General features: G+C 41.0%; 2 protein-coding genes across 2 annotated transcripts; both read right to left on the bottom strand.

The window, feature by feature from the left end:
* Positions 1-166: 166 nt before the first annotated feature.
* tmem60 (transmembrane protein 60) lies at positions 167-4,210 on the bottom strand. Its single transcript, XM_058645044.1, has 2 exons — positions 4,067-4,210; positions 167-2,993 (listed from the first exon to the last, which is right to left on the bottom strand). The coding sequence occupies exon 2, from the start codon at positions 2,937-2,939 to the stop codon at positions 2,535-2,537; it is 405 nt and encodes a 134-aa protein (XP_058501027.1). The 5' UTR covers positions 2,940-2,993; positions 4,067-4,210; the 3' UTR covers positions 167-2,534.
* Positions 4,211-4,495: 285 nt separating this feature from the next.
* Positions 4,496-16,011, bottom strand: prr5a (proline rich 5a (renal)). Its single transcript, XM_058646224.1, has 11 exons — positions 15,726-16,011; positions 14,025-14,155; positions 11,368-11,493; positions 11,200-11,280; positions 10,830-10,878; positions 10,646-10,703; positions 10,459-10,550; positions 10,217-10,357; positions 8,789-8,924; positions 6,647-6,925; positions 4,496-6,463 (listed from the first exon to the last, which is right to left on the bottom strand). Exons 2-11 carry the CDS (start codon positions 14,153-14,155, stop codon positions 6,174-6,176), a joined length of 1,383 nt encoding a protein of 460 aa, XP_058502207.1. The 5' UTR covers positions 15,726-16,011; the 3' UTR covers positions 4,496-6,173.
* Between the last annotated feature and the right edge of the window lie 43 nt (positions 16,012-16,054).

The following is a 16,054-nucleotide window of genomic DNA, read 5'->3' as shown; positions in this document are numbered from 1 at the left end:
GTCCTAGATGTCCACTTCCTCATTTCAGCCCATTAAAAGGACATTAAAGCTTTTATTTAAATGCTAAATTAGGTTGCTAATACGCTAAATGTTATGTTAAAATACTCAAAGTTGCTTATGTGATGTTGGAATTGCTAGACAAGCACAGAATCTACCGAATCTGCAGTACAGCAAAATATGATGCATTTATTGAGTCACTTTTTGGGCAAAAAGTGTTGAATGTAATTTTCAAATAACAAAGGAAGAGGTGCAGTTGACATCAAAGAGTTTCATCTAGCTGAATTGTATACATTATGCACGGACAAGAATGTACAGTTTTCTTATGAGGAAATGTCTGAACAGTGCAAATTAGGTTTGAAGGAGGAAAGTTCTCCATTTACATTCAAATTGCAGAAGTTGTGAGATTTCTAACTGCTTTACAGAAACGCTTGTGGTGACATACTTAGCAACAGTGATTCAAAAAAACATGGCTCAATGGCACACAGTGCATGCTAGTGTATTTCACGTTTCATGTCAGTAACGTGGTGCTTGTTTCAGTGTTGTGTGTGCACTTCACCAGTTCTGTTTCTACTGTTGCCTCAGGGAACACCAGAAGGCAGGCATGTGAATGCCAGAATAATGTAGTGCTATTGAACACCTGTGCGCCACAGTGTGAACAACACACAGGGGTCTAATGAGGGGCCCGTACACGCAAAACGCTTCTTATCCACACAGAACCAGTGTTTTGGGAGTCCTGAAAGGCTAGAGTAAGAAATGCAACAATGGGAAGACTGATGTCACAGCACCACCTCTCTAGCCCTCAACCCCCCAACCCCGATAGATGTCAGATAACAACGGCGGATTAAGCTGCACATTGTCTCCTCCGCTTTTGGTGTATTTCTGTGACAATGTTACAGCACCACATACAGGCCTAGCATAGAAACTACAGCGGTTAGTCAGTTTGAGGGGTTTCTTATAAATGAAGGGATTTCTTGTTGTTTACAAAAAATTTTAAAGAACGAAAATAGGGAAAGATCTGTTTCTGTGTGGATAAGGCCTGAGTTGACAAACTGCTTTAAATAAAATAGCTTAGGGACAGTTCGCATTTTTTAAAGTGGGGGTGTGTCAGGTAGTTATGCAGTGCCACTGTGATACATACTGTAGACTACAGTCTCTCAATCTTGGTCCTGGGGGCCCACTGCACTACACGTTTCAGAAGTTTCACACCTGATTCAAATAGATGGGTCGTTATCAGGTTTCTGCAGTGCTTGCTGATGAACTGACCATTTAATTAAGGTATGTTGGAGCAGGTAAACATCTAAAACATGCATGATTGAGAAACTCTGCTGTAGACAGTGTTGAGTGTGCTGTCTGTATGGACGGACAGAGCACCATGTGTCATTTTGATGTGAATGCCGACCGCAGAGAAGCCTGTTGTAGTCCACTAAAAGACTGAAAAATTTAATAAAATTCTTACTGTACACTATATATTTGGAATACTTTCAGTGATTTAGCAAGCTGTCAGGCAGCCATTTAAAATTATAGCATTGTGTGGTTAAGGGAGCAGGAATATGTTGAGAATTGTGTTAAAGGGCAGTCTGAGAGCACATTAAAGCTCTGAAAATATTCTCAATAAAAAGTAAGAGGTTAAGATATTATCCCAGTTTTTCAGTTGGGACTAAAACTAAGTTTTCTGTGCTGTCCTTCGTCACATAAAAACAGTGTGTAAATCGTGCTACAGTTCTCCCATCTCCCTCTCCAAACTTGCAGTGTGCTGAATGTTGTCTACTCTATGTAACACACCGACTGTACTTTATAAAAAACAGCACTATCCCTTTAAAGCTGAGAAACAAGTGAATTTCACTATGATACTGACACAAGCTATGTTTACATAGACACAAGTAATCAGAATAAAAGCCTGATGGGAATAAAAATGTCAAGTAAACATGCCAATCTGAAAACTCTGATCCGACACAGGCCATTCAGAAACAAATTTCATTCTGAACGATCATCATTCAGATCTGTCATAAACAGTACATCTGATCATGACTTCCTGGTTTGGTGCCATCTTACAGCTGTATTTTCATTCAAAAAGAAGAAGAATGGACAGACGTGAAAGTCACAGACACGGAAGAGGAAGAAAATGCGACGGATAGTGGACAATGACGTGCAGCTTGAGTTTACTACAGAAGGGGAAGTGAAGCTTCTGCTTCTATTTCTGGAGAATTAGTCAACACTGCGCATGTCCAAATAGTCCATTCTTACTCAACGCTTGATGCATGTGCACGCACACCACTATCTGATCCATTTAATTTTGCATCCATGTAAATGATGGAATTGTAAATTCTAATCTTTCTTTTCTGAATGAAGACATTTTGCATATTTAAACATAGCTAGTGAGGCGTTTAATGTAGATCAGTCATATCTGGCTGATACACATTTTTTTATAAGGTCCATGTCAGCTCTGATGCCAATCCAGTAGAGTAGATCGGTGGTTCCATAGCAACAGAAGCCGGAGTGTATAAAAATTAGAGTTCAAAATCAAGTCCTCTGGTTCAGTCCCTCCTGTAGTGGAAAACACTATGTCCCAGCTCCACCAGAGCCCCAACCAGCAGCAGCCACAGAGGGACACACACCACACTGACCCAGGTATCAGTGAGCCTCTCCAGGTAGGAGCACAGAGTCAGACAGAAGGCCAGCTTCAGCAGCAGGGCCATCATATACCACAGCCTCCTCTTCAGGCTATGCTCACCATCTCTGGGGTCAAAGTCTGGCTTGCAGCGTCCCGCCATCTTCACAATAAGCATGAGGATGAGGACTGTGTCAAAGGTCCAGACAGGGAGGAAGATCAGGAACCAGCTCCAATGGATCTTGGAGTCCAGCTTGAGGACCAGCATGATTAGGAAGATCAGGGCAAAGATCCATGAGAGGAGCACTCGCTGGGCCAGGGACATCTTCATCTACAAAGGACTGGCACAGAGCCAGTGTCATCCACAACCAAGAGAGACTGAAGACTGGGGTCACACATACACACAATTAGGGATGGGAAATTATACAATATTAATGTGCATTATGATAGAAAAGGATAATTCTGAAGATCAGTAATATTTAGCGTAAGTGACTTAAAAAAGCGGTCTAGTTCACCAACATTGTTCCTACTTCTACCAAACAGGTGAGTTTAGTACATCACACAATTATTTGTGTTTCCATTGTTAAAAACGTTGAGAAGATCAAAATAACTGATCTGTGCCGTCCCTGTTTTTGGCACACTTTCACTGGGGGTACCAATCACAGTGGTCCAGGTCCTACAGGGTGGAGCTAAACATACTGAAGTCCATTGATTGATTCACCATGACTTAAGTGCGACAGTAGGGAGTCTTCTCAGTCTTCTCTCAGGTAAAGCTGGTCTTCTTATGACAAACAGCAACATGCCAAGAAGAAGTTTACTTTGTTGAGTTCTTCTTTGTGGACTGTATAAGCATGCTTGTGCCAAACTTTCTCACTTAATATTATTCACTACAAAATATGTTTTCTTAGTCAGATTTTTGGGGGCAATAAATGTTGTGTTGTTTATAGAAAGTGTGTCTAGTTTAGTAGTACCCCAACATAAGGTGTCCAATAAGTGGAAAGGTAATGATCAATAACTTTGGTACTCTTTACCACTTATGACATCAAAACGAAAATAATTGTGTCATCAATGTACTGAAGTGACCCAAACTGCGCAGGCTGCAGTAGCGTCAGTAACGAAGAAATATAGCATTTTTTTTTAGCATTATTTGATGATACAAGTAATGTTTTCTGGACCATTTATTCAACTCTTTCCCTACCATATGTGTGTGCACATTTAATGGGAGGTTGGTTACACAAAGGTACATTAAGTTTATATTTAATATGGTCACGATTATCATACACACAGCAGGCTTATTCTCCGGTTTCGCATCCAGACTCCAAACGTCAGTGTTTTTGTTTTTCATAAACCCTTCCGCTTCTTCCACTTAGCAACAGAACAGACCTGGGGCTACATACTGTTAGCAGGCGTCAACTAACTTGTGAAAGCTAAATAAAAGCATGAATTAAAGAGTCTTACCACGTTCACCAGGAGAGTCAACCTGTTTACGCTAAGCGGTAGCTTGAAAGACAAACACTTCACCAAAAACAACAACGTTGAGACCTTAAAACAAACGATGAAAACAGACAGGACTGTAGCCTTTAGCTGGTGTAGCTGGAAGACTTCCGCTCGGTATTTTCAGAATAAAACCCATGTATTTTATTTTGCAACGTAACGAGTCCAGTATATGGGTGTACACGCATACATACAGTATATATATCAACTCTGCAAATATATATATAACATATATATACATATATATATATATATATAACTCTATACATATATACATATGTATGTATGTGTATGTGTATATATATATATATATATATATATATATATTCTGTATTTAAACACAGACACTCTAGCTATTCACACACACATCAATTTCCAACAGAAGAAAACTCATTTTAAATGTTACTAAAATGTGTTTATTTTTTTTTTTTACTGGGCTAGTATAACAAATTAATACAAAGTACAACTCCGTACACATCATAGATTGTCAAAAAAGTAAAGTACAAAACGCTTGAGGTAAAACATCATTTGAAAAAGATTCAGTTAAAAAGCCCTTATCATTCCAATCTCCATTCAAGGTAAAAGCTCACTTTACACTAACTAGCCAAAAACCAACAATGCACTTCTATTTACAAGGTAGTGGTGGTGCAAAATACAGTGTAAGACAACATTCAGTCAAAATATTCATGTCTTTGTCAACTGTAAACAATAAACATCGGCATATTTATCAACTCCTGCTGTACAAAAACTAATACGGAAAAGCAAATGCTGTCACACTGATGTTTTGACTTAAGAAGAGAATTTTGCATTAGACGTCTGAGTGCCGACATTTGTATAGACATCGTACAAAAGTGAGAGCAGAGGTCTTCATTCCTGTTATTGCCAAAACATAAAGTTTCAGACTTTTTCCTATTTGAATGGCAGCTATATCATCCATCTACAGTATCTCCTGTTGTGTGAAAACCTTGTAACTTTGTTTTTTTTCCTTACATTTGGTCTTAATGGAAGGATTTAAGAAAAAAAGGAATGAAGTACCATGAAACGACCAAAAAACACTCATCTAGCTCATCCATGGCTCTCAGCTCCAAGTGCAACTATTTCTACAGAAAATACCCCGAAAACATGTCACACATATACAGCAGTTCATTTTTTTTTTAAAGCTAAATTATTTAGTAACAACAGTTCTAGACACCTGTTTTGCCAATAATTATGCATGTTTATGTACATGTGATTATATGTCACAGCAGAAGTGTGTACATCGTGACTGACTCAAGACTAGAACACATATGTTCATGGAAGTGAGGGATACCTGATTATGTGTTTTTAAATCGTTTTCTTTGTCGTTAGATTCTCGTGTATTTTTCTTTTACTTTCACAGACATGTTAAAGTACTGGTGAGCTGTCCAGGGTGTACCGCGCCTTTTGCCCTATGTCATCTGCGATTGGCTCCAGCAGCCTCAGCAGTGACCCTCATGTGAAGGATAAAGTGGTAGATGATGGACGGATGGACATTTAAAAGTTACAAGGTGTTCACTCACCAGTGACAGCACTTAAAACTTAAAACGTTTGAACTACAGCCAGAAAGGAAGATGCTCATTTAACTAAAATGTAGTTCCAAAGGTCCAGGGTGTAACATTTAGTGCTAATTGGTAGAAAATGACTACACTACCCATGAGTTTACGTGTAAGAGTATAAATGGTTTCAAATAATTAAAAAAAAAGTTTTTTCGTAACCTTAGAATCATTATTTACATTAGGCTTGTCTTTACATAGGCCGCCATATTGTGTGTTTTCTATACTACAGCAGCCTGAATGGACAAACTAGTCAGAGTGTGCCTCGCAAATTTTGAAGTGGAAGCTTATTATACAAAAGAAGAAGAACAAAATCCTTTCTGCTATGCGAAGGCCACGGTAGTTCCCTGATGTGTTTGGGAAAGGAAGTTTTGTTACAATCTGACGTCTCACCATTAGATGTCACTAATTCTTACACGCTGGACCTTTAACAATGTCTTGAATCTTTGTCCGCACATTACTGTCGTATGCACTGGGTGAACTCCTAAAGGCGACCAAAGCTACACGATGCTCTGCCTGCTTTCACGACTGTACCCCATGGCCTCTGATGAGTGCGAGGGGAAATCAATAAATATCCCATCTGAGTCGGAGTCTACAGATTCGAGCACTTGTCCAATTATAGTTTCAGGGCTGGATGATTCACTGGGCGGTGAGGAGGATGCACCCTTACTGAGATCAGTCATTGTTGTTGTGGCCTCAGTGCCATGGAGAGCTCCTGAGGAATGGAGAGGAAGGATGGAGGGAGACAAAAGAGGCAAGGCCATGGCACCGGCTCCTCCTTGCACAATACCTGTGAATGAAGGGCAGCTGGATTATTATGGATTATTACATTATGATCTTTTTAATACATCTCTTTTTTTTTCTCCAAATTTAACCAGGTAAAGTCCCATTGAGATCGAGATCTCTTTTACAAGGTCGATCTTGAGCTCAATAGACAACACAACAGATACAGACATGTTTTTCTGAGTCATACCATTGAACTGAGAGCCCACACACAGCCTGTTGGCAGAGGAGCTAGTCAGTTCAGGTCCTGGCGCCAGGTCAGTGTAAGCCAGTCCTTGTTCCTCCAAGCATGATATAATCTCACAGGCTGAGTGCCGGCGAATTCCCCCACTGCCAACGGAGCTGGCATCTGGGTCATACTCAGCCACCGGGGTCAGGAGAAGGGGGATATTGTAGCTCTTCGATCGTACCACAGGGTTTTTAGACGGTTGATCTGCAGACTTGGGCCAGCCCCATTGTAAACGCTTCTCTGGAAGACGAAAGAGGGGGAAACAAAGGGACCGTGTTGATAGAGGAGCCGTTCACACGCAGCATCTTATGTGTATATGGATTATTTTAAAAGTAGACGTGCAGCAGGCGAGCAGTCATGTGAGAGCAACGCAGCCCTGACTCACATCTGCTGATGAAAATATGTCAACTTTTTGGAATGCAGTGAGCGCTTTCAGTGCGTCCTTTTGATAGTCAGACTTAGGGTTGCAACATTTTAAACTTTCCATGGGAATTTACAGGAATAAACTGTAAATGTTCTAAATTGAAGGTTGGGAATTGGATAAATCTTGGATAAAAGAATCAGATTTGATGCAAAAAATGCTAATCCTCTAATCACATAACACACTTACTTACTGCAGGGCTACTGAGACCACACCCCCTACATTCACTGTGCATTCCTCCATCATATGCACAGATGATTTCATGAAACCTTAACTACTGAAGCTACAAGATTGAGCCCAAGGACTGAATAAAGTCAAGAAAGTTTTGATTATATTACAGTATAAGGTAGATATTTGATCTATGGTGTTAACATTTCTTTCTACTTTCTACAAATTAATCTGTGTCATATTTTTTAATTGTATAATTTTGCATGCATGTCTGCTTATGACAAAACAAAATGGTCATATTTGTAGACACAGTTTCACAGTTTGTCTTCCACAATTTCCAGTTGTTCCCATGGAAAGGTTCTTATTTTCTGGTAATTTTCCAAAGTAAACCTCCTTAGGTTAAACAAGTTGGTCAAAATGGTCTTTGTCGACTCTGAACTAAGCTCTAACCCTCCTCCATCCACACAAAGCACCTGCATCAGTTGGTGAAGAAGAGGATACATCGACACAAGCGCGGAGCTTTGATTTTTGTCTTTGTTAAAGGATTAAAAAAAGAACAAAGTACCACGAAAAGACCAAAAACACTTAATGTAGCTCATACGTGGCTCTTAGCTCTCTTCAGTGAGTCTAAATATCAGTCTTGACAAATATACAGCAGTTCAACTACATGCACATGTGATTACACATTGCAGAAGAGTGTACATTATGAAAGGAGGAGAGTATGTCGTTGATCCCTTTGTCTTTGTTTTCATTCTTTTTCTTAGTTTAATGTGTTAATTCACTGAGTAAAACTGCAGGAAACTATTTTTAGGAAATTCGGATTCACAGGTCAGGCAAGCTGATGAATATTTATTTCGTATTTTGATAACCGCTGGCAAAAAGGCACTGACACGGCATTGGCTTCTCCCTGATCCGCCTACAATACAGGAGTGGATAAGTATAGTAAGTGACATTTACCTCATGGAACAGATTACCTTCTCCATTCGCCTACAGAAAAACATATTTATCGAATTGTGGTCCAAATGGGTAAGATATGTTAGTTTTGAACAGGCAGAAGTATTGAATGGATGATCCTGTAATGCTATTTTTATGCTTTGCTCTTGAATGTTTTATTTGGCCTAACGACTAGTGTGTATTGTTTTTTTTTATTTATTTAAAAAAAAAAAAAAAAAACTCCCTGGTGGACATTTCTTTATTTGCTATCTTTCCCAATTTGTTTGAGTTCTCAAGTATACTTTTATTTGACTTTTTGTATTTTGTTTCCTGTTTTGTATACAGAAATTTCAATTGTGAGTCGCAGAAATACCATTGTTTGTTATTTGAAATGAAAGTAATTGCTGTATTGTAATGCTCTCACAAAACAAAAATTAAAAATTAATAAAAAAAAAAAAAAACTGCAGGAAACTGCAGTCACATCTCTGCAGCTCTCACTCCGGCTCCTTACATGCATGTTTCACGTGTTTTTAGGTGCATAAGAAATGTTTTTCCATCACATGGCTGCTTATGCGTCTCACCCAGAACACAGCATTGTGCCTCTTCACCATCTCCAGAGTAAAGGCCGTGAGTGCCCAGGTACGGTAAGACCACCTTCTGAACCAGAGACTCCAGCCTCAGGTAGTCCTCATTCACACCGCGCGACTCGTGGACCCCCTGAAATCAAACCCATACAGTCATTCTACTACTGTATGTTTCCACCTGAAAACTGGGTTTGTGGATGAAAATTGATTTGCTTCCAAACTAAACTCAGAGTTGATACTAACACACAGAAACAATGGAAAACCATTGAGAAGCAATGGTGAAAAGGAAGAACAAGGGTTTCTGTTACGGGACTGATGATGACTTGAAACTGAGTGTGATGAAAGGTGATGTAAACACAGCTAACTGTGTCATCATTTTCAGTCCAGACTAAAACACCTTTAGTTTCAGGAATCTAAAACAACAATGACATGTATGTAGCTTAAATGATTGAGACGTTTTTGTAAAAATACCAAAACATTTTATTTAACAGTTGCAGAATTAGAATCACAGAGCCAAACTTGTGTGCAATGACTATGTGATAACTTAGCAATAGCTCAGTGGTAGAGCAAGATGACTTTCAACTGGAAGATTCCTCTATAATGCGATATGTCCTTAGGTGAGACACTACACTAATCCCATACTACTCCTGACAGCTAGTGTAAAGCAGCTTTGAGTGCTCACCGAGACTAGAAAAGCAGCATATAAATACAGACCACTGTACAATTCTTTTGGCTGCATTTGTCTATTTGTTTGTCTCATAAATTAAAGACCGGATTTCCAACATTTTCTGGAGATGTAGATTACGGCCCGAGTGAAGAAACTATAATATATTTGTGCTAACCCAGCAGATCCACATTCAGATCTCACTGTGAGAAGAGATTGTTTTCCAAAATGTGCCTCTTCAGAGACCGAACCCACAGTTTGGACTAAACTGTACTAAACCTTTGTTCAAACCCACAGAAAACCTACATGCAGTGCTTGAAGTGGGTTGTTACTGTCCGGTATGCAGTCCTGGCACACTTATTCTTATAAGTATCATTAACAGTATCATTCGTTTCCAAGGGTGCACTACGTGACATGACGTTCACCTGTTCTCACAAGAGTCTAGTGTTTGTTTCTAGTGTCTAGACACATTTGTGTCCCGGACGACATGACAGGACACTCGATCAAATGGACTCGAATTGAATGAAATGTTAAGAATAATCTAAATATACACGTTGGCAACATGTGTAACAGAATGTATACGTTTGTGAACATCCCTAACGTCTTCTGGTATCTTTTATTGACTGAAAATGTCAATAATTTAGTGTTGAATGATTAAGTAATACAGTCATACACGCCTCATATTGATAAGGCGTATACTGCACCTGACTTTTCTTTATTAAAACTAGAAAATAAGGAAGCACACTGGGCTACAGACCTACCTGTAGAATAAGCAGCATCTGTGTGACAGAGGGAGGCACACAAGCCCGGGGTCGAGACAGGGCGTCCTCTAACTTTACACTTAAGACGATGGTGTTCCTGAAGTGAAGCAGAGCCAGCTGTCGCACAGAGGGCTCCTTCCCCTGCACACGGTGAAGACAGACAACACAGCAACCGTGTTTGAGATTCATTGTTTGGCCGACAAACATGAAACACATGCAAGACTCGTCACGTGTCTGTGTACCTGAACAGGATGGAAGATGGCCTGCAGCATGGAGAGAACATCACAGAAGAAGAAGTCCCACGTCTCTGCCAGAGAGTCCAGCAACTTCTGACCTGCATCAAACACACAGCAGGAAGAAAAGTATGAAGGAGTGAATAAAACTCCCTGCAGCGTGTTATTAAACTGTGTTTTACAGCAGCTACGGTACCTTCATAGAACCTTATTTTGTCCCGGAGGATAACCATGCCTTTTGTCAACAACTGGTTCTATAAAAAGAAGACAACCATTATGCACACGTGAGCGCCTGTCACTGGAGAACATGGAGCGCCTCATGTGTCAGTGAGTTTCATGTATCTGAGGCGAGTTTTCATTTCATGCGAGCGCTGCGTTACCTGAAGGTATTCTGTGAAGAATGACCCCAGCTCAGTCTTCAACAGATGTCTGAGAACACACACACACACACACACACACACAGACAAACCAGTTTACTAAAACCAACACCAACATTTCCTGCAGTTTAGATATATAAAGCGAGAGCTTTCTGTGGCTTCTGTGTGCATGGAAATGATTTAGTGAGCTATAATAGAGGCTGGAGTGATAGAAGGGGACGGGTCTGGTTTGGTAAGATAATGAGATATCTAGCTGGACCACATGACTCCCCTAGGCCCCCCCCCCACACACACACAGCCTCATTTAAAAGAAACTATTCAGTGTGTGATGTCATTTAATGACATCACCAGGTGTTTGTGTGAGTAAACTCACCGAACGCCTTCATTGAGGACGAAGAGTTCATTGTCGGCCAAACCTTTCTTCTGGAAGACTGCGATGACAGCGTTGTGGATGCTGCAACAAATCATTCATAAAAAAAAAAGTTTCAAACATCACCGTGTGGTTATGTCAATGCTTTTTCCTCATCTTAATTCGATGTACCTGTTCCAGGTGGCGTTGGCGCCCGCCCTCTTCTGCTTCTCCCCTCTGTCCTCGGGAGAACCTTTGTCACTCTTGCCCAGCTCACTGAGGCTGGGGGAGCTCATCAACTTCAGCCGGTGCAGGGTCCTCATGAGGGAGAGAGGGAGAGAGAAAGAGGGAGGAATAAATGTGTGCAGTGAAGACCGAAGACAGGAGAGGAAAAGAAGGTCGAGAGATTGAGTTTGACACACACAGACAGAAAAAGCACAATGACAAGACAAAAAAGCGTCTGGGCGACAAAGAAGGAGAGAAGTAGGACAGGATGGTGTGTAGGGAGAGAGGACCGGGATGGGCGGAGCCAAAAACCAGAGGTGGGCCACGTTGTCACCAAACTGCCGGAGGTCTCAGAAGAGAGGGAAACAATAGCACATGCACCATCGGGGGGGGGGGCAGAGTCTTCCTCCCTCTCTGCCTCTGTGTCAGTACAATCCAGCCATTGACACAAACAAACAAACATTTATGACATTTATGAGATGCCACACAAAGTGCAGGGTAAGCAGAGTGAGGCAGGGAGGGGAGGGGGGGGAGGTGGAGGAGGGGGGACGCGTCCGGCTTATTAACAACAACAAAAACACGGATAGGAAGCAGTGACACAATGCAGGACAGTGAGGAAAGCTTTCCTGTTTTACAGTCGTCTACACAGCTGCTGCGAGAGTAGGAAGTGGTGAAACACATGAGATTGGGATTGGGATTAGGATTAGACTGTTATTTAAGATATTTCTTAAAGGTATAATTTGATATTTGGGGACTTATGTTTAATTCATTTAAAGAATGATAGTGATCACATGTCTGTTTTGTAAATATAAGAATAAAACCAGAGGTTTATTCGCTTATCTTAGTACATACAGGGTTTTTTCTAAACTGGGTAACCGGGGCATCTCCTTGTGCGTCCTCTTACTTTTCTCATGAACACTTTTACCAAAATCTTATTTATGTTTTAGTCTGTTATTCTGATTGTTCATAATAATGCATTTTGCGTATATGTTGCATGTTCTGTGATCTGCAGACATTCATTCATTCTCAAAAGGACCTTAAAATGTTGTGTTCTTTGCTATTTAAATTTACTCTTTCACCTTAAAGGTAACAATAATTTCCACTTAGGGCTCCTTAGAATGCCCCCTTTTCACCTTAAATTTTCAAAACCTCCACAGCACACGCTTCCTCACCACCATGTTGCCCTTGTACTATTCCTTTCTAGAAAAAACCCTGATATGGTCGAGAAAACAAAGAGACCAAAACTGAATAATTACTCTTTCATAGCCATAGTTTGTTAAAAATATACAAGAACCAAATAATCTGACACATTTCCCACTGATTTTTGTGCAAAGTGCACACAAATTAAATGTAGAAATGTGAATTACTATGCCACAGTGTTTTGTTTTTGTTATAGTTAGTCATCATTTGTAATTAGCTTGGTAATAACAATGGATAACAATGGAAAATGTGTGTGAAACATAAGGGAGGATAAATATCCAATAAAAGCATTAAGAGGCCAAATAATTTGGGATTATCATTTCAATTAAGAACATGTAAATAAAGGATTATTTTGTACTGTTTTTTTGCTGGATTTGTTTGTTGCTTTTCAACATTTCAGTTCTGATTGTGTGGTATTGTTGTTGATATTCTGGGTTATTCCATTAATTGTCCTGGTGAGGCTAAAAAAAGCATCGAGCTTCAGCCTTTTAACACTTATGTGACACTTATGTGACAGTATGACACTGTAGTAATGATCATTAACAAGCTATTACCTGGATATTACTATTAATGTACTATTACATTATCTCCTTATTATAAGATGGTACTACCATAACATTACGTTCCTATTACCATACTATTACTATGTTTCCACGGCAGTGCAGATGTTATTACAATATATAAACATTTACGTGTGAATATAAACAAAATAAACATTCTTAAGTAAGTTCCTCAACAATTCAGCCATCTTTTTGGCATTTCACTTCAGATGCTACAGTGCGGACAAGTGTACTGGAAAGAATGGTCCTGAAATCAAATGAGTATAAACGATAACAATGTTTTCATTGTCTCACTATACCGTTATGATCCTGATACAGAAGCCACGATACAATACATGTTGTGATACACAGTTATTTTAAATAATTATCATATCCTACACACAATTTACTGCGACAGCTGCCTTAGGCGATTGTTACGTCAAGTAACTTCCCTTTCTTCTCAGCCAATAACAAGCCTGATCTTGATCTCCGTAGGTACTGAAATTTGACATGATGTGATATAGAGGACCAAAGACTAGCGTCACAGCATTCGCTGCCATACTGAATCTGAAATGATCTGACAATCTTCTGCAGTATCAGGTTTTTTTTTAGCACAGCCCTAGTGGATCTGGTGAAAATGAGGACACTAGACAAAAAAAGAGTCCTCAAAGTCCTCGTCCACACCCACGCACCCAAAAGTACAAAGAACAAGGTCTGATGAGCTGGTCACCTGAAAGTATGAGTCAAGTAAACGTGTCATTCTCACCATGAGATCATTAGGTCAGCAAATGAAAAGCTCTGGGATAACAGATGATGAGTTCTTTTTTCTTTTTCGTTGCTTTCATTTACTGCCGTTACATGTTCATCCCACAAACTGAGGCCTACCTCCTGATTGGATGCTCACTGCTGCCGTCCATGTCCGGGCTCGGGGGAGGGGCAGAAAAGGTGCTGAAGTTGAGGGACAGGGGTCGGGGGGAGGACCGGGAGCCATGCCTCCTCCTGAGTCCATCGAGCATCTGGGCAAAGGGGGGGAGGTTAATGTGCAACATAATTTTTTTACTGATGTGAATTCACATTCAGGATCCTTTTTGTTTAACATTTTCATTAATAACTATTATATGGCTTTATGCTTAAAAATCAGTGCAGCCAAAGACCTACATTTGAGAATAAAATAAAACTGTTTTATAATAACAAACCACACACAAAATTGCTCAAGTTGACTATAGATTTAGTGAAAAACTTAAACCCATGCGGATAAACGAATGATTAAACACGTGGAATAGGAAATCAAAACATTGCTTTATACTTATACCTAAATATTCTGTAATAATTAGCTGATGCCAATTATTACAGATGACAAATGATGTCCCATGTGTCTCATGTGGATGTTTGCACTGACACTGTGGGAAAGTGAGCGGCCCTGGCTGAGGTTTGTGCTCTCTGAGTGATTTCTCTAGTTTCTCACTACGTCATGAGGCATCACAGAGAAATATCTAAAGGCCCTGACACAGTCACGATCCAGCTGCTACTGTTTCATCTGAGACAAGGGACGAAACAAGGAGCGGTAAAACAGGCAAACACACTCATTTAAATGTTAAACTTAGGGGGGGTACGAGAAGAAAATCGAGGCGTAATCGTGTGTTTTTCTGTTTCCTGATTCTGTTACTGACTGTTATTTCAACACAACACGGAGTGTTTTGCAATCAGAGCTCAGCCCACGCTCTAGATTTACTACAATCACACACACAATACATTAGGGAGAGAAAGGAGGGGGACCTGCATGTGTGTGCATGTAGGCCACTGTGGATCATTCCAGTAAAAGCCACGTAGCCACACACACACACACACAGAATTACATTACAGTATTACAGTATGTTTGGGTGTCTCCCCATAGAAACACACTGTACTGTAGTGTAGTGTACACGGTGAAACGCCACCCACTGGTCAGAGGAGGGAACAACAGTCTGGGCTGTCACTCCAGACAAAGACACAACACAAGGCTCCCTGCGCTCAAGTGATAAAGGGGCAACCCGTGTGTTTTGTGGAGGGATTGACCTGCAGCACTTTGATCAGAGCAGGATCACATCTCTCAGTCACACACACATGCAGAGTGTACACACACGCAGAGTGTACACACACACACATACACGGCAGTCTGAGGTATTTGTGCTTTAGCTCGCCCCTCCTCCTTGTCTTCCACGGGCGACCACAGTCATATCGATACCACATGTCATTCACATTGGTGTGTGTGGCTTTTCCAGGGCCCGCGTATGTCTCACTGTACAACCCTGACTTGTTTACTCGACATCACATTTATAATCGGTCGACAATCCACGCTCACGGCACAGAGGAGACAGAACACGCAGTCGTGCGTACGTGGAGCTTTTTCTTTTTCTTTTTTTTTTCACCTGTATGGATGAAAGGATGTTCGCGTGTCACTGTAAACACCAGCGTGGACGCGTTGTAAACACACACTGGCGCAGAGAGACACCCACGTCCACGCAGGGATTAAACCTGTGTATGTAAATGGCTGTAAAGTTGCCGTGTGTCATGCGCCTCTGGCCGCCCACTGTAGCCCGCACTCACCGTTGCTGTCCTGTTGTTGCTAACGGGATGAAAGGCTCATGTAGAACGGATAGGAAATGTTTAGTGTCCGGGCTCATCAGTGGGACTCGTCCCCGCCTGTCTGCGCTCACACACGGGCATCAGGGACCAAGGTGCGGGCGGAGGAAGGGTCAGAGTCCGACCTGCGGTGCAGTGGAGGGAGAGAGACTCATTCATGAGGCAAGCACCGCCGCTCTCTCTCTCTCTCTCTCTCTCTCTCTCTCTCTCCCCTGCTCGCCCCCGCTTTGTTTTGACGAGATGCAAAGCGAACCTGAGCGCGTGCACGCGGCCTCAGAGCATCACGTGGACGC

The sequence above is a fragment of the Solea solea genome, chromosome 12 (assembly GCF_958295425.1).
Source record: "Solea solea chromosome 12, fSolSol10.1, whole genome shotgun sequence".
NCBI lineage: Eukaryota > Metazoa > Chordata > Actinopteri > Pleuronectiformes > Soleidae > Solea > Solea solea.
The sequence above is the reverse complement of the archived record's forward strand: the minus strand, read 5'-3'. Positions and strand labels throughout refer to the sequence as shown.